At 44.4% G+C, this 19,023-nt stretch overlaps 1 protein-coding gene across 1 annotated transcript; it reads right to left on the reverse strand.

Moving 5' to 3' along the window:
- Positions 1 to 4,502: 4,502 nt before the first annotated feature.
- On the reverse strand, positions 4,503 to 5,927 carry trim35-40 (tripartite motif containing 35-40; the record flags this gene model as incomplete). Its single annotated transcript, XM_080736262.1, has 2 exons — positions 4,503 to 4,961; positions 5,061 to 5,927. The coding sequence occupies 2 exons, from the start codon at positions 5,925 to 5,927 to the stop codon at positions 4,503 to 4,505; spliced, it is 1,326 nt and encodes a 441-aa protein (XP_080592388.1).
- Between the last annotated feature and the right edge of the window lie 13,096 nt (positions 5,928 to 19,023).

Here is a 19,023-nt window from a genome sequence, read left to right on the forward strand (position 1 = left end):
AGGCCTATAAATGACCTCAGCATTGTTTTAAAGCAAAGTGCTAACCCTTTAGTAACACCCTTAACCCATTTAGGCCCAGAATTATTTAATGTTTTAACTATTAAAAGAAACATAGCAGATATACAGGCTCACAGCGCAGCACTCGAGCTTGTAGATCTGCTAATTCTTTTTTTTAAATATATATATATATATATATATCTTTTTAAAAGCGAACATTTGTAACTCAAATATTTGCTTCCGCATGGGTGGTCCCTGGAGCAACATATTTTATATATGCATGGGGGTCGGTGGCCAAATGCATGTCATTTTGGGGGTCCTTGACATGAAAAAGTTTGAGAACCGCTGATTTAGAGGAAGGATTTAAGAGACATTTATAGAATTGTTTAAAAAAAAAATCAAAGACTTGCACAAACTGTTCAAGGTTTTTTTTTAAAAATAGCAGATCTACAAGCTCGCAGCGCGGCACTCGGTGCCGCGCTGTGAGCTTGTATATCTGCTATTTTTCAACAGATAAAGCATAAAATAATGGTTTAAAGCGGTTCCAATCTATAACATGACACATGATTTGCGTTCCTCTCGGTCTAAATCTCTTAACTTCAGCTTACTAGCTGTTCTCAAAGCTATAAACAGAAGGGGGCTTGTACATTGTCAGCACCCTGTTCAGACGCCAGGCTTATTGATGTAAAGTTATTTCTCCTGGCCGCTTTGCTTTCGAAGGAACACTCATGTTGGGATTTCAGTTAAGACACAGGCCTTACAGCATACAGTAAGTCTGAAACACCAGCACCTTGTGATTTGTTACGCTTATCATAGCCAAAGCCCTTCCATCTAGATACACACGTCTCTGTGCAGATAGTCGGGGGATATCTTAAAAAGTCCTGGAATAAATTCCTTACCAAAACATTTCTTCACCAATGTGTTTGTAAAGGTGTCTAGTAACACATCTCACAAAGACTGAAATTCAGTTTCCCTAGGAAAATCTTTGACAGCTAGGGTAATTCTGGGTCTCATTCACTCACTATACACTATACTTACTATAGGGGAAAAGATCACTCCCAAAAAATATGCTTTAAGTGGGATGTGAGGGGTCTAACTAGGTGTTTTTAATTATTCTGAATCCATTGCAAGCATTTGTTTTGCACAAAAAAACATACATTGGGCTAAAAACAGCCCATAAAATGATGGTTTAGTGATGAGTCATCACTTTTCACAGTGGTATGGGGGTCCATTTCTAGCCCAAGGAATGTTTTTGGTGCAAAACAAATGCTTGCAATGGATTCAGAATAATTAAAAACACCTAGTTTGACCCCTCACATCCCACTTAAAGCATATTTTTTTGGGAGTGATTTTTTCCCCTATGGTATAGTGTATAGTGAGTGAATGAGACCCAGAATTACCCTAGCTGTCAAAGATTTTCCTAGGGAAACTGAATTTCAGTCTTTGTGAGATGTGTTACTAGACACCTTTACAAACACATTGGTGAAGATTCTTTTTTTGGTAAGGAATTTATTCCAGGATTTGACACTATTTCTAGAGATATCCCCCGACTAAGAGTATGACTGTGTTTTGACTGCTGTGTCTGAGCACAGACCTCCTTTGAACTTCTCTCTCTCTCTCTCTCTCTTTCTCTCTCGCTCTCTCTCTCTCTCTCTCTCTCTCTCTCTCTCTCTCTCTCACACGCACGCAGTGCTGCGCTGCGAGCTTGCTTGTCAAATATTTTGACCCGATTCAATAAATGTCTTCTAAAATTTGTGTTTCTCAAACTTTTTCATGTCGGAAATTGCATGTATTTGGCCAGCGGACCCCCACCTCAGAATATGTTGTTCGAGGGAACCTCAGAAGCATATCTGAGTCACCAAAGGTTATTTAAAAAAAAAAGATATATTCAAAGATTTGTAAAAAAAATAAATAGAACATAGGCCTATACAAGCTTGGTGCCGCGCTTTGAGCTTGTATATCTGCTATTCTTGTAATGGTTAAAGCATAAAAAATTATGGTTTAAGTGGTTCCAGGTCTTTTGATGGGCTGATCAACATCTCCAGCCCCTGGTTGTCCCTGGTTCGATTCCAGGCCAGGACAGCATTGTCGATGTGCGTCCGCACTAATTGCTCACGCGCTCCTTGTGGGCAGCGAATCAGCTGGGCTGGGCTGAAAATACTGAATTCCCCCCTCGGGAGGAAGTAGGTAACTCTTATTATTATTGTTAGTTGTAAGGACCCATGATAACAATGGCTCCACACAGGGACGTGCTGGGCCCCTGATTCAGCCCGGGAAAAAGAGTTGGAGAGGCCCTCATTGCGCGCTATAGAGCGCTATAGGGAGAGATATCTCTATAGCGCTGCTGCTACTCAAAGATTTGCCATTTCAGATCATGACAAGTGACAAGCCAGTGGGCCAATTACATGAATTAGGCCTATATTTCGTTGTTGTCGGGTGGAAATGTCCAGAACCGTTTGTTTTGTATTTATCATTTAAAAAATGATTTAAACTACGCCTCGCGGTGCGAGGCGTTGTGTGCTTGTTGATCTGCTGTTTTCACTACTTTTGTGCAAACAGTTTTATTTTTTTTACTTTTGTGCAAACAGTTTAATTTTTTTCTAATGGCCCGGCCGGGAATGAACCGGCCGTTCGGGAGTTGTCCCGCTTTTCCCAATGGCCAGCACGTCCCTGCCCCATATCATCAACTATTTTGTTCTCCCACAAGGGAACATGAGCGGTGCTGACAGCGTCATCAACACCTCATGCAGCCATGACCTCAGATAACAATGGCTGTCACCGGAGGAAAACAGCAGGTGGCACGCCCTGGTGGAACAACTAGGCTACTACGTTTTCTTTTTTTTAATATAATTTTTATCCCACGGTTTTGCAACCCATTTTCACCCAGTGCCAATTGCCTATGTATTCCTGGGCTCTGCTCTCCCTCTGCCGCGCCTGGGGAGACAACGGACTGACCTCATGCTTCCTTCAATGCATGAGTAGTCCAAGTTGTTTCTTTTCACTTGACAGGGGGGATTTCCCCGGGATGGACGTAGCGCGTGAAAGGAACACGTTATTCCAACCAGTTCCTTTCCCCTCCATCAGGCGCCCCGGCTGGCCAGGGGGAGGCATTATTGAGACCAGGATTACTGCATGTTTTTGTGAGGGTATCAACCCTAGGAGACACAGGGAGAACATGCAAACTCCACACAGAAAGGCCCTATCGCCGACCCCACCTAGGGTGTGGGCACTGATGACGCGGAGGGAGAAACACGCCCCCAGCACCCACAGCGTCCCCCGGCGGGAATCGAACCCAGGACCTTCTAGCTGTGAGGCGAAGCGCTAACCACTGTGCCACCGTGCCCCCCTACATTTTTTTTAACGCTTTACAGAGATTGTGCATTACATTCACCCATTCACGCACACTTTCATACACCGACGGCAGAGTAAACCATGCAAGGGGGAGTTCAGAGTCTTGCTCAAGGACTCTTCGACACTAACTCTGGGGGAGCCCGGATTCGAACTGGGAACCCTCCGTGTTCTAATGACGTGTTTCTCTACCCCTGAGCCAATGCCGCCCTATGGTCAGTAAGAGTAGCAATACCAAAGTAGAAACAGTACTCTACAATCGGCTTACAAGTATTTTCAAATGGCCGAAATGTGTATATAGCTAAAGTGGTTAATGTGCTACTGTATGTTTTGTGATAATAATCAAAATCTACAAAGTAACTATTGTAACTAAAATTGTCAAATGTAGTGGACTATTGGTAATATCTGCACCTGTACTGAGATGTAATGGAGTAGAAGTAAAAGTAGCCTATTAGAAGAACTCCAAAAAGCTTCAAAATTGTATTTGAGTACAGTAGTTGAGTAAAATGTATACAGGGTACATGTATATCAAGGACCCCCAAGATTATTATGTATTTGACCGCGGACCCCCATCTCAAAATGCTTCTTACCAGGGACCCCCAGAGGCAAAAATTGGAGTAAAAAAAAGTGTCACTTAAAAAATACATAATCATGTCATCATGCTCATAGCGCGGCACAAAGTGTGCACTCGGATACTCTATACCAATTTGACAGAGTAACTTTAATAATTAATATCTGATGACCAGCCACCAATGTATACTTTGACTAAACTACTGGGGCTGATTGAGTACTTTTACTTTGAATACATTTCCTAGTGTATGATCTGCTGAATGCCTTATCATCTTTAATATGTCAAAATCAAATACACATCAACAGACATCGCAGTCACATAGAAACGATATAATTCAAACCTGAACCATATAACAAAATCTACGATAAAAACCGTGGCCAGTAATAATCAAACATGTCAACATTATACCAACACAAACTGATTGTTTATACACGGGAATCATTTCATCTGTTTAAATATCTGTCCGCCATAGCTGTGTTTGTAAAGCAATTTCATCTGTCTATCAGACAGATGAAATTAACTCATAATAGGCACCACTCACTTCCCACTGTGTGATTGTTAATGGACGCCAGCGGCCAGACATTTTTTAACTGTGATTCTCCAGAGCGACACAGATCTTCCCTGGTGACATCTTCAGAGACGGACCGCGAGAATCACCAACGCCAACGAATGGAAAGATTGTGCCGGTGAACGTGTGCGTGAAGGTGTGCAGGTGTGTGTTAGAATCAGGATCAGAGAAGGACAGCCGTCCTCTGTCCCGGTCCAGCCGGACTCTGATCCTCCAGGGTTTCTGCTTCACCGAGAGATGAGTACTCCTAACCCCTAGCGTGGAGCGTGCCGTGTAGTCCTCCACAAAGCATTCCAGAAACCAATTACACCAGTCTCCGCCCTCCTTCCTCGCGTGAGACTCCTCACACGTCACGCCTACTTCCCAGTTTTTGTTGTCTCCGACCTCGACGTCCCAGCTGTGAGACCCTGAGTTAAAGCCCACAGAGCCCAGGACTCTGTACGAGCAGTCATACCTCTCTGGGTTGTCAGGAAGCCGCTGCGCCATTTCCGCACATCTGGCACTGGTCAGATCATCAGACAGCATGAGTCCAGGGTGGGCAGTGTTGGGGTCCAGGATGACAGGAGTGTAGGAGACAATGTCCTTCATCTTGTGCCAGACTCTGACGGTCAGGTTCTCCAGGTGTTTGGTCTGGTCTATCAGTGCTCCTGAGACCGACGGGGGATACTGCAGGGTGAGCTGTGGTCCCTCCAACCTGGTCTTGTAGTTCTGCAGGAATGAGACTTGGTCGTCGGCTCTCAGCTGGTCCTCAGCAGCTTGGATTGCATTGGAGAGGGTTTCCATTTCTCCTCTGAGAACCTCAATCTTCTCCTTTATCTCCTGACTCTTCTGAGCCTCTTCTTCTCGCAGAGCGGCCATCCTGGCCTTCTCTTCCTCCTGTAGGAACCGACGAAGGTTCTGGAACTGTTCCTTAATCTGCGTCTCTGTGGTCCTGGCCTGAACCTTGATGTGGTCTTCTATTATGTCGAAATCTTTTTTAGCTTCATTGAAGACCCTCAGTTTCTTCTTTGAAAGCTTCAGTGATGCCTGGACATAATATTTGCAACGTCCAGCTGCTTCGTCCACGGGTAAGAACTTGTGTCCAGCGTGTTTCTCTGAATCACGACACACTACACACGTCTGCTGTTCGTCGTTTAAACAGAAGAGTGTGAGCTTCTCAGCGTGTGCGGTACAGAGGACCTCAGAGCTCACCGACGAGGAGCTCCGGCCTTTCTCCTCCAAGAGGTTCTCACACAGGTTCTTCGGAACACATATGAGAGGATGGTCCTTGGAGGATCTTCTCTGACAAACAGGACATTCTTTGGTTGGAATTTCCGTCCACCAGTCCTGCAGACAGTCTTTGCAGAAGCTGTGGCCACAGGACAGCCCAACGGGATGTTTAAAGACGTCATGACACACGGGACAGCTCAGTTCATCTTCCTGAACAGTGAAACGGGATGCCATTTGGTCTGCCGGTCACACACCTGATCTGGAATGTTGTCTGAGGCTGATAAACCAGAGCAATGCTAGAAGACAAAACAACAACAACAATAACATTATGTGTATCAACAGTAGCCTGATTTCAGACTCTGCGCTGGAGCTTGAGTCTGACATTGTCCCATTGTGTTGAGATTTCAAAGGGGAGGGGATTTGAAATGTGAAATTCCCAATCACAAGAGATCTGGTGCGAGGGGTTGTGTTTGACTTGTGTGTACACAAAAACATTCCCCCCTCCCCTCTATGACAGGCATCAAACAGGTCATTGGCTTTGATCTTAATTGCTCCCTTTGAACTTCAAAGGGAGCAATTAAGAGCTCTCCACTGTTTCTGTAGATTTTCTGCTTCTGCTGATTTGCTGTCTCGTTAGACCCACCCCCTCCTCCGAGGCTCCGATTCTCATTGGCCAAGTCTTGCCTTGACCAGAGAAACTCTAGGTTCATGACGCAACACCAGACCAAGAGAAGCAGTCTGCTCAGAGAGTGGGCGGGTCTATGGGCTGGAGCCAGGCAATATCAACAGTAGTAGTTATAGTAGTAGTACCCTGAGACTGGGAGGTCAGGGTTCGGACCTCGGCCGGGTCGTATACCAAAGACTCTGAAAAATGGGACCCAGTGCCTCCCTGCTTGGCACTCAGCATCAAGGGTTGAATCGGGCGTAAGTCCCGGCCACATACTAGATCATACATGGGCAACTGGCAGCCCGGGGGCCACATGCGGCCCCCACCTTCACTTAATGCGGCCCGCTGGTTAATACTGGAATACTGATATAATATTGATTTCAGCTGTTACAATTCCAAACATGACCTGCTTTTTAATTCTGTCTATATTAGTAGCTTAATGACTAGTATAGTAGTATTAAAATGTATTTAATTTATGTCCAATGCAGGTATTTGTATTTAGGTCCATAAAGTTAACATGGGTATATAACTAAATGTGTTTGAAATTAAATCAAAATGTTTCATTTCAGGATTCCAATACAAAAATAACAACAAATAATTCAGGTTTCCAATTCAAAAGAAGCAAAAAATTGCCGATCTACAAGCTCAAAACGCATCGCAGCGAGCTTGTAGATCTGCTATTTTTTGCTTCTTTTGTATGAGACACTAGAAAGTGACAAAGTAGGACTTAGCAATATGCAGTGTGGCCCTCTGGAGTGAAGGCGGACATATAGTGGCCCTCGCCATCATCAAAGTTGCCCACCCCTGTACTAGCGTCATATCCAAAGGGTGTAGGCTACTTGTACACCAAGCTGCCTCACGCTACAGAAAAAGGAGATATGCTCCTGCCCTATGCAGGGCCTCATGGCTCGGCAAGGCTTACGTATTGTAGTAGTAATGTTTGTACTAGTGGTTGCGTCATCATCAGTTGTAACATTAATAGATTTAGCACTTTTTTATAATCAGCCTCTTCTTACCTCAGTGGAGATTGTAAGCAGTAAACAGTCGGTCTGCCAGGTTATTCGTCTATCTATTAATCGAATTGTTTATTAATTGATATCTGCCTCTCAGTTTGTTTTCCGTGTCGCAGTGGAAATCTCTGACGAGTGAATCTCAGTCTGAGAACAAAGGCTGAGACGACTTTACAAGGACAGGCATGGACTTTGATTCATTCACTTCTGATAACAGGAATGTCGAACACGCAGGCGTGCACACACGCACCACGCACACACACACACACACACACACACACACACACACACACACACACACAGTATACTGCTTTCATAAGACAATGAATCAAAGTTCATAGTATACTGCTTTCATAAGACAATGAATCAAAGTTCATTTTCTTGGCATGGCAATCAAATGCAGGTAAAATAAAAGTGCAGTGAAGGAATGAAATCCTACCAAAGTAAGAGTGAAAAAGGCCGTCATACTGCTTTAAAAGGAGGCTTGAAGCAAAAACAAAACAAATATGTCCTCTGAGGTTTGCTAAGTGGGACAGCTGCCTCTGCAGCTGGTGAAACGCGCTCTACGTGTGCAGCCAAACACATGAAATACGTGCATATCAGCTATTCACGCACATTACAGGCATAGCTGTCTACTGAGGTAAAGAAAAAGCACTTCCAGTGTGCGTTGATGGCAGCAATACTCTGTATAATAGTCTTTATCCTTTACTTGGATCCTCATTAGCAGCTCATCAGGGGCGTCAATTGGGTATGGCAGGGGTATGCAGCTGCCATACCCTGGGTCCAGGGGGGAAAATAAAAGTTACTTTTAAATATAAATCCATGAATGTCTCTTTGTCTATCTTTGCTGGTTATCATGTTGTTAAGTTACAGTAGAATAACTACGAATGCAAAATGTAACAAAATGGTCACTTTAACTATTCTCCAAACTTCTCCCATTGACAAAATGGTATATTCCCAGGTTCCGCAGGTCAGCTGCACAGGTGCAATACATGATTATAATTACATCTAACGATGCTTCTCCTCCATTCACGTTTGGTGAATGTAGCCTTGGCCAGGAAAATTTGATGTCTTCAGGTGGTAACCATCGATCATAGGTGGTGTTTCGACCCACAAACCACAACACCCTCCTGATGGCCGGGTCGGCAGTGGTGGCCAAATCACTGCCCATCTCCTCCTCCTCCTGACCAAGGCTAAACTCCCCTCTCCTGCTCTATTTGTTTTTTCCCAACAAGAGGCTTCTCTGGGGAGGTATTGGGTGGGTCCCTCCTGAGGTCTTGAGGTGACACAGGTGCGTAGAGTTCTCCAGTACTGTGGGGTTATTCCTGCCTGGAGTTCTCCTTCGTCTCACCAACTCACCAACCAAGTTGTGCGCTGCACCTGTGACCCCTCTTCTCCACACTTGGTCCTGGCTTGATGTATTTTTACCTTTTGTGTTCCTGCTTATTGTTAATTCTGGCACATTTACTAACATGCCAAGTTTAGCTGCACTTGAACAACCGTTCCTGGCTGCCATATCCAGACCAAGAAACTGTTTGTTTTGCACAAAAAACATAACTTGGGCTAACAATGGCCCCAGAAAATGATGGTTTAGTGATGAAAAGTGATGAGTCATCACTTTTCCACAGTTTTGTGGGCGTTTTATGGGGCCAATGAATGTTTTTGTGCAAAACAAATGCTTGCAATGGATTCAGCATCATGACAAACCCCTAGTTAGACCCCTTCACATCCTACTTAAAGCACATTTTTTTCTGGGTATTTTCCTCCTGTATAGAAAGTCGATGGGAGCCCAACTTTTTGGCCACTGTGGGTATTTGCAGTGAGCAGATCATGGTAGATTTTTTTTTTATCCTGGCTAGTAGACCTAATTTCCTGTCAGAATCAGTTGAAAAACTAAATAATAACATTTTGTCCAACCTCAGCCTTATTTTTACTGGACTAAAAACAGAGCAGAAAAATATAGTCATCAGCAAATAAGTGAAGACACACATAAAACAGAACAATAATTACAAAAAATAATCACACAGTATCCACCAGATCAGGCACATGCAGATTATTATACATTTCACTATAATAATTATTATTCATGATTATAATTTACATGAGCTGGCTGCCATCAGTCAGTTTAATCTCTCAAGAAAAGATGAAGTGCTGGAACAAAACAGAGAGGGCGCTGTTTTTCCCTTTTCTTTGACGATGGGTTCCCAGAATGGTTTTAGTTTCACCTGATGCAGATTCCCGAGAAAAAGCACAGTTTATATTGTGTTACAATTAGGTAAAAAATAAACTTTAGAAACCTGTTAAAACAACAGGATAAACCGTTCAAAATCCCAGTCTTTCACCCCCTGCTAGAATAGGCTAGAATCGCCTATGGGCAGAATAGGGCCCTCATAGGTAGAATTAAACTTGACGGTACCCTAACAGCTTTTCCTTTTATTTTATTTTTCTAAGAAAATCCACTTCTGGTGCAGTCTGACAGTTATGAGTTGAAGATTTGTAAGCGGTCTTGGAACCACCAGATGACCCGTGCCGTGTGTGCTCAATTGACGAGTGGTTTATAATAGATGGAAATATGGAAATAATTCCATCTGGTTTTCCCTCCCACCCCGCATTCATCACCAGCTGCTTGTCGTCAGCTGACAGGGAGGAGGACTTAATCATTCTACACTTTAAACGCACACACCATACCTCAGAGGCTACACACACCGGTGGTGGATGAAGAACATTTCAAAGATCATGTCTCACTTAGATACAGAAGGACCTGACACAAGTGTTTACCTGATGGTCAAGATTCAATTCATCCCCTGAGTAAGCATACAGGCTCTATTAGCTCTATGGTAAAAGAAAAGACCCTTAGAGGTCCATTTTGTTCCATGTTACGCTCTCAAGAGTACAATTATTGTTAAACATCTGCATTACTTAACCCATTCAGGCCTAGAATTATTGAATGCTTTAACCAGTGAAAAATAGCAGATATACAAGCTCACAGCGCGGCACCGAGTGCCGCGCGCTGCGAGCTTGTAGATCTGCTATTTTTGAAAAAGTCATGAAAATGTGTGCAAATCTTTGAATATATGTTTTTTCAAAGCGAACGTTTGTAACTAAAAATTTGCTTCTGGGTGGTCGCTGGAACTACATATTTTGAAATGTGGGTCCGTGGCCAAATAAATATCATTTTGGGGGTCCTTCACATGAAAAGGTTTGAGAACCACTGACATAGTAGTCTCTCAAGAACAGACTAAGGGCGGATTCACACTGCAATCCGTTTGATTAGAACTGATTCTGAAAACGGTTGCTGGTTCACGCTGGCCAGCATTCACATTGGCAGACCTTCTGGCCTCCCTGGAGATCACTAGCACTATACAGCCCGGTCCTATAGGTGGCGGTATGCACATAGTGTCATCAACTATGCGACATTGCTGATGGTGGTCGCCAATAAATTCAGGCACGAAAGCTGGTGTAACAATTCAATGACGCGCGACAGCGCAGTGTGGTTACCAGTGTTGCGGTCTTGGGTCGAGCGACGTTCCCTGATCTACAAGCTCACAATGCCTCGCATCCGCGACGCTTTGTGAGCTTGTAGATCTGCTATTTTCCAGGGGCAGAAACGTGCAGAATGATGAGCCAGTAATAAACGTGCAGAATGATGAGCGAGTATCTGTGTCAGACCTCAGACGTCCAGCGTAGCACACGTTATTATTTTTATTATTTAATATATATAATCAACGTAGCCTACAATTGAAACGCTTTCACAAGCCACAGTGTGGCTTAATATTCACATTAATGGCACGTCAAGCAGGCATAGCAGTGCCAAGGAATCTATAACATCGAAACAAAAGTCAGGGATATAGGTTATTTTCGGTTTGTTTTCATGGTTTAACTTGTAGGCTAGTGCTTTCTCTTTCTGCTTTTCTTTCCCGATGGGCGACAGCAGGAGTATAGCTGCTACGCATCATGCACACGCATGCATGCACGCACGCACCAATCTCTTTCCCCCCCGCTGTAAATCTGATCCTAGAGCAGCATTATCATCTCACAGTTACAGCCATACTTCATGTCGCTGCCTCGCGGCTAATAACGGACCTGAATCTGATCCTAGGTCAGCCTAAACAGCACAGCAGTGACAGCACACAACTACACGCATTGATTGATTGATTGCTTGCTTTACGGTTTGCATAAAAAGCAAAAAGTACACACACGTCTCACACACACAGTACGGGTCCTCTCGGGTTAAACACATGATGATTACAGACCTGTGTTCCGAATGTTTTAACGGAGCGGTGGTTCTGGCCGTTCCGTCTCACTTTCACCCTGCCCTGCGCTCAGTGCGCTGGTGCGAGACAATAAATAACTGTTCGCCAATTGTTACTTCTCTCAATTGGAAGTACATGACACCAGTCCAGCGCACCGCAGTAGTAGGCTAACTGGTGATATAAAAAAATAATTTTAGAAGACAGCCCTACAAGCAAGCAATCTCTCTGTGAGACGAAGTCGCTGATCCCATGGCCATGTCGACAACTGTTACCCAGTGTTTATTTGTGCCGACGCCTGACTCGTCGACATTATATGAGGTCACGTTCAACATCAATACCGGTTTTGAGGACGGTTGCTTCACACTGCTGCTCACCGGTCTCGAGGTCGCACAATGCAGTCTCGAGACTACCTCTTGAGGTGGTTTCGAGGCTATCCGTTTCTAAGGAAAACCGCAAGCTTCACACTGTCAAAACCGGTCTAAACATCTGCCAAGTAGCCTCGAGACCGGTCCCAAGACCGCAGTGTGAATCCGCCCTGACTGAGCTCCAGTTAAGTGAAAAGGACCTTTTCTTTGACGATGGCTGGCCAGATTGCTGACATAGAAACATACGGTAGGTTTTTTCCAAAAATCTTAGAAGGATTCAAAAGACACTTATAGAATCGGGTCAAAATTCAAATTTTCACGATTTTTCAAAAATAGCAGATCTACAAGCTTGCAGTGCAGCACTCGGTGCCGCGCTGTGAGCTTGTATATCTGCTATTTTTTATATTTAAAGCATAAAATATTGCTTCATCATGTGTTCAAGCCATGTGTTACAAGAAGTCTACTCAATTAGAGAATGTAGATTTACAATTTTTTTTATTATTTTATATTGATCAACGTTTGCCTGTTGTCTCTCCTATGGCACCAACATCAATACAGCATGGAATTGTGGACAAAATCCTATCCAAGGATAACAAAATATTCAAGGTTTTGGGTCTGGAGAGGTAACCTGACTGCGCCAGATAGTTGCAGCAGTGCGTAACGCTCTGCCTTACATGATCTGGGACCTCTCGGGCAGACTCGATGTAAGGGGCGGGCCATTTTTTGAAATTCTTTAGCAGGTGATTGGATGTGGCCGTCTCTCTTTCACAGTCTGGGAGTGCCAACTCCAACCACTCATATTGGCCTGTCTGCATCCACGTGGTCTGCAATCAGACTCTATTGGCTCAGAGCCGCTCATAGCCCGCCCGCCCTGTGGTACGGTGTGGTAGATCAGTGGTTCTCAACCTTTTCAGGCTCCACCCTGACGAGCACTAAGACTTGAGGAATTACATCTTGTATACCGTATTTCCCGGACTATAAGCCGCAGCTTTTTTCCCATGTTTTGAACCCTGCGGCTTATACAACGGTGCGGCTTATATAAATATTTTTACAGCTAACTGCCAGTTAGTTAGTTTTACAATGGTCTTTAACAAGGATTTATATATAGATTTTTACAGCTAATGGCCACTAGCAGGAAGCAGGAAGGACACCTGCGGCTTATAGTCAGGTGTAGCTTATATATGTAAACATTTGTTTTTTGTTCTAAATTTGGCTGGTGCGGCTTATATTCAGGTGTGGCTTATAGTCCAGCAATTAGGGTAATACAATTCTATAACAGCAGATCTACATGCTCACAACGCCTCACGTTGCGAGGCCCTGTGAGCATGTAGATCTGCTGTTTTCACAATTTCTGCCTCTAATATTTGACAATTTGGCCAATGTTTAATTTGTCATTTTAGAGCCATCAAAGAGTCCTTAAATTGTCACTTTAGAAATGTGCACATACCCTCTATACCCTTAAACTTTATGTTGGTTTGGTTACTGTTGAGAGAGAAAACAACGTTGCACATTAAGTTAATCTTCTGGGGACCCCCGAAATAATTTGGGGGTCCCGACCCACAGGTTGAGAACCGCTGCAGTAGGTCCTACTGTCTGATTTGTGTTTATTATGATAAACATAACTTCTGTCACGTATTTTCAGTGGTACGGTACAGTAGGTCCTACTGTCTGATTTGTGTTTGTTTTAATAAAAATCAAACCTCGGTTCGAAGTGAAGCGGTGAACTTTTATTCTATGTGTTCTAGAGTTATGAACTCTGTGATCTATACATTCTTTATATTCTGAATGAATTAATGATTTTATCTGGAGGGCCGAATTGTCATGTGAAGCTTGACCAATCCTCAAAGTATCCAATCATCAGACCGGGACGGACACTACACACATACGTACGGACGGACGGACGGGCGGACGGACGGGACAGGACAGATAAAACCTGTTCATTCTGAACTGAAATGGCCATATATGGACATGGGACACACATTTTGCTTTTTGAAAAAGCCTATTCATTCTGGACTGATATTCTGGACGTACGGGACAGAAAAAACCTGTTCATTCTGGACTGGAGTGACCATATATGGACATGAGGTGACATACATTGTGTTTTTGAAAAAACCTGTTCATTCTGGACTGAGATGACCATATATGGACATTAAACACACATTATGTTTTTGAAAAAAACTGTTCATTCTGGACTGAAATGACCATATATGGGCGTGGGACACACAAAGCCACTCATTGGAAGCGGTTTTCACCGCTTCAAAAATCAAACCTCGGTTCGAAGTGAAGCGGTGAACTTTTATTCTATGTGTTCTAGAGCTATGAACTCATCACATTATTTAAATTCTGAATGAATGAATGATTTTATCTGGAGGGCCGAATTGTCATGTGAAGCTTGACCAATCCTCAAAGTATGGTCTCATTGGACATTTTTAATCATCCAATCATCACACCGGGACGGACATTACACACATATTCTGGATGTACAGGACAGATAAAACCTGTTCATTCTGGACTGGAGTGACCATATATGGACATGAACGGGACACACATGAAGGGGTCCGTGGTGGCAACGCGTTGTCAGAACAATGCCTCTGCACTGCCAGAACACTCAGCATGACTTCCTGGACTCCATAGTTGGGCATGGGCTGACACGGCAATTCCTTATTTGGGCATGGCTTGAAGAGCAAACACAGCCGAAGGGTATAAAAACAGTGCATTTTTACCCACTGACACACTGAGGACCGTGCTGCTTATATTATATAGCTGGTGGTGAATGATTGCTATAGAGTCAACAAACAGGAGAGCAGACTGTTTTTGATCTGAAGGGGCACTACTTCTCCAGGTCTCAATAACCAATTTGTTCCCCTCCAAGCAGTGGATTGTTCCGTGGTGGATTGATTGCGCTTGAAAATGTTCAGCTGGACCGTGCACTTGGAACAATTCGAGTGTGGCAAAGAAGAATTCCGAGACCGAACATACGGCGCCGTGGTGACAGTGGGGCTCAAGCTGTACTCCTTCGGGTCGGTGACCCTCATCTATTGGCAGCATGGTTTCGATGAGTACGAGGACGTGTCCGACGATGACACATGTGACGAGAAGGTGCTGCTCGTGCATGTCTTCAACACGGTGCCTTTGCTCTGGAAGACGCTGCCAGTGGCGACGACTGGAAGAGAAGAAGCCCCAGACGTCCGCAGCGGCCACACGGCAGTGCTTGTGGGAGGTGTAATATACGTCTGGGGGGGGGACGCACGGTTGGATCAAACGTAGCGATGCGTGGAAGTCCAAAGTACTTTACGCATTTGATGTCGACACCCACAGATGGTTCCAGCCCGAGGTCACCGGGACTGCTCCGGTGTTGAGACGCGATCACTCGGCCTGTGTCTCAGGGAAGATCATGTACATATATGGAGGTTACCAACTTCGTTTTGCATCCTCCTGCTATAAGCGGGAGTGGACCAACGGAGTCCACAAGTTGGACACCACCACAATGGCCTGGTCTTTAATTAACACCAGAGGCACTCCGCCATCTCTTTTAGAAAATCACTCTGCCACCATCATAGGGACAAAGATGTTTGTTCTCGGGGGCCCCGGCAAAGCGTTTACGGATCAGCAAACACAATCCCTGGACCTCAGAGTGTTTGACACAGAGACAGGCTGCTGGTTGGACGCGCCTTCTGCACAGCTTGGTCTAAACACTCACCGCCATTCAGCCTTTTCCTACGAAGGAGAGTTGTACGTGCTGGGCGGCTTATCCAACGATCTCTGGAAATTCAACTCTACAAGCTGTTCCTGGAAGAAGTTAGAGACCCGTGGGAATCTCCCGCGTGTAAAAGAATCCCTCTGTGGTCTGGTGGGAACTCGTATCTTCCTCATAGGAGGAAGATACGAGTACATGGAGTACATGGATGACCTGTCCGTCTTAGACTTACGTCCTGCTCTTAAGACGTTGTGCAAGCTGGCGGTGGTTCAGTGTGGCCTGCAGCGTGCAGAACTCCCCCACGATGTCAGGTGGGAACTGCGAGCCATGACGATCAAACAGAAGCGCCGTCCTCTGAAACTAGTGTGGAAATATGAACGCCTGACGGTCGGGAGATAAGCGACCGTCAGGTCGCAGCGTGATTTTAGGGCAAAATGTGTAGGAGCAGTGTCCAAAAAATGTGAGAGTGTAGACATACTGTGTAGCGATTTGCGTGATTTTAGGGCAAAATCTGTAGGAGCAGTGTCCAAAAATGTGTTTGAAAAAATGGGCCTGATGGTGCCGCTATATGGGACAGATTAATGTTGCCGGCTCTCTTGGCGCCGCCGAGGCGGGTGCGTGGGTACCGGCCCCGGCTCTCCCGGTCGCTCCTAGCCCGAGTTACGGCATCTTATGTGCGCTGCAGTGGCGGGGGTCCTCCACTAGGGGTGCGACCACTTTTGCATCCATTCTGGAGCACAAAAGGCTGGAGGGGGATGGGCAGGGTGAGATTGCAACAGGACTTGTCTTTCCAACATTGACGTCCAGGCCTGCACTCTCATGTGTTCCACAAGAGCATCAGTAGACCCCTGTAGGTCAGCAGGGGAGAAAGCTGGGGCACGGCTGTCATCAGAATACTGGAGTTCTGAGATGCTCACTTCAGATGTCTTTGAAGGCGCGAGCACACATCCCTGCTTAACCCCGGTGGCAATGGAGAATAATGGTGAAACAAAGACAAAGTGTTGGGGGTAACCACACTTCTCGAGCACTCCCCAGAGGACAGCACGAGGGATGGAATCAAAGGCCTTATACAGGTCAAAGAAGTTCATCGTCCTGGGTTGCTGTTGTTCCCTAGCTTTTTCAAGCAGCTGGCAGGCACAAAAAGTCATCTCTGTGGCTCCACAGCCTCGTCGGAACCCGCACTGAGACTCCGGGAGAACTGATTCACTGAGGTCATTGAGGCGCTTGTGAAGGATTCTGGCAAAAATCTCCCCAGTGATGGAGAGCAGGGAGATGCCACGGTAATTCACCCTTTGTCAGCCTTCTGATTGGTCCCTGACTGGCCAACCAGAAAAATCTTTCTCTTTTGCTACAGGGAGCGGAGTTATGCAGTGGGACAAAGTCGTCATTCTTTCATTCACATCAATGGAAAGAGTGTTTAAAGGACAACTTTTTTTTACAACAAGGGTTCATATTTGAAGCGGTGTAAGCTGCTTCCAAGGAGAGGCTTTATCTGTCCCATGTCCGTCCCTTGCATGCAGAATTGAGGATTGGTCAAGCTTCACATGACAATTTGGCCCTCCAGACAAAATCATTCATTCAGAATTCATAAAATTATAGGACTAAAGCACATAGAAAGTATGGATCTAGAACACAGATTTCATAGCTCTAGAACACATAGAATAAAAAAATCACAGCTTCACTTTTGAAGCGGTGAAAATCACTTCCAATGAGTGGCTTTGTGTGTCCCACGCCCATATATGGTCATTTCAGTCCAGAATAAACAGTTTCTTTCAAAAACAAAATGTTTGTTTAATGTCCATATATCCTATAGTCAATTTTCAGTTTTCGGTTAATCGTTTTGCAAACTATTACCATAGTATTTACCAATATAAAGTATACATTTTACAGATTCTTACCGTAAAATAAAATTTTTATTTTTTAAAATACAATATGTTTTTTACCGTATTATTAAGTTCATCAATATATTTTACTGACAAAAAACATTATTTAAACAAAATTGTATGGTGAAATTTAAGGTATTACTTTGTTACATATATTACGGTGTTTAACTGTTATTAATAAGGTCATTAACACTTATGACAGCCAATGACCGTTAATTTAACATATTTTTTACCCTAAAAGTTACACTTTTTTCTTGTAAAGGTTTTTATGGTTTATCACCGTCACATGTACAGTGATTCACTTTATTTCAATTTACAGATTTTTACCGTCGCTGTTTTACAGTATATTACCGTAAAATGTACTGTCATTTTTTACAGTGTACCCTTAAACGTTATGTTGGTCTGGTTACTGTTGAGAGAGAAAACAACGTTGCACATTAAGTTAAACTTCTGGGGACCCCCGAAATAATTTGGGGGTCCCGACCCACAGGTTGAGAACCGCTGCGGTAGGTCCTACTGTCTGATTTGTGTTTATTATGATAAACATAACTTCTGTCACGTATTTTCAGTGGTACGGTACTGTAGGTCCTACTGTCTGATTTGTGTTTGTTTTAATAAAAATCAAACCTCGGTTTGAAGTGAAGCGGTGAACTTTTATTCTATGTGTTCTAGAGTTATGAACGCTGTGATCTATACATTCTTTTTATATTCTGAATGAATGAATCATTTTATCTGGAGGGCCGAATTGTCATGTGAAGCTTGACCAATCCTCAAAGTATCCAATCATCAGACCGGGACGGACACTACACACGTACGTACGTACGTACGTACGGACGGACGGACGGACGGACGGACAGACAGATAAAACCTGTTCATTCTGAACTGAAATGGCCATATATGGACATGGGACACACATTTAGCTTTTTGAAAAAGCCTAATCATTCATCATTCTGGACTGATATTCTGGACGTACGGGACAGAAAAAACCTGTTCATTCTGGACTGAAATGACCATATATGGTCGTGGGACACACAAAGCCACTCATTGGAAGCGGTTTTCACCGCTTCAAAAATCAAACCTCGGTTCGAAGTGAAGCGGTGAACTTTTATTCTATGTGTTCTAGAGCTATGAACTCATCACATTATTGTCTCCACCAGCCGAAGGCTGAGGGAGAGTATGTTTTCCCCTCCGTCCGTCCGTGCGTGCGTCCGTCCGTCCGTCCGTCCGTGCGTGCGTCCTCGCAGTTTGTGTGCACCTAATCTCAGTCGCCGTTGGCCCGGTCGCTGCCAAAGTGAGCACACACATTCCCTGGATGCCAATCTAGAACCTCTGCCCTAAATTTTTCAAATGGGCCTTTTCTAGCGCCACCTAGTGGCCGATGTTCGCAAGACACATTTCTGTGCACTAATCTTACAGATTTTGTCCAAAAATCCTACAAATCGGTAGGCAGTATCT

The sequence above is a fragment of the Nannobrachium achirus genome (assembly GCF_963921795.1).
Source record: "Nannobrachium achirus genome assembly, chromosome: 11".
Taxonomy (NCBI): Eukaryota; Metazoa; Chordata; class Actinopteri; order Myctophiformes; family Myctophidae; genus Nannobrachium; species Nannobrachium achirus.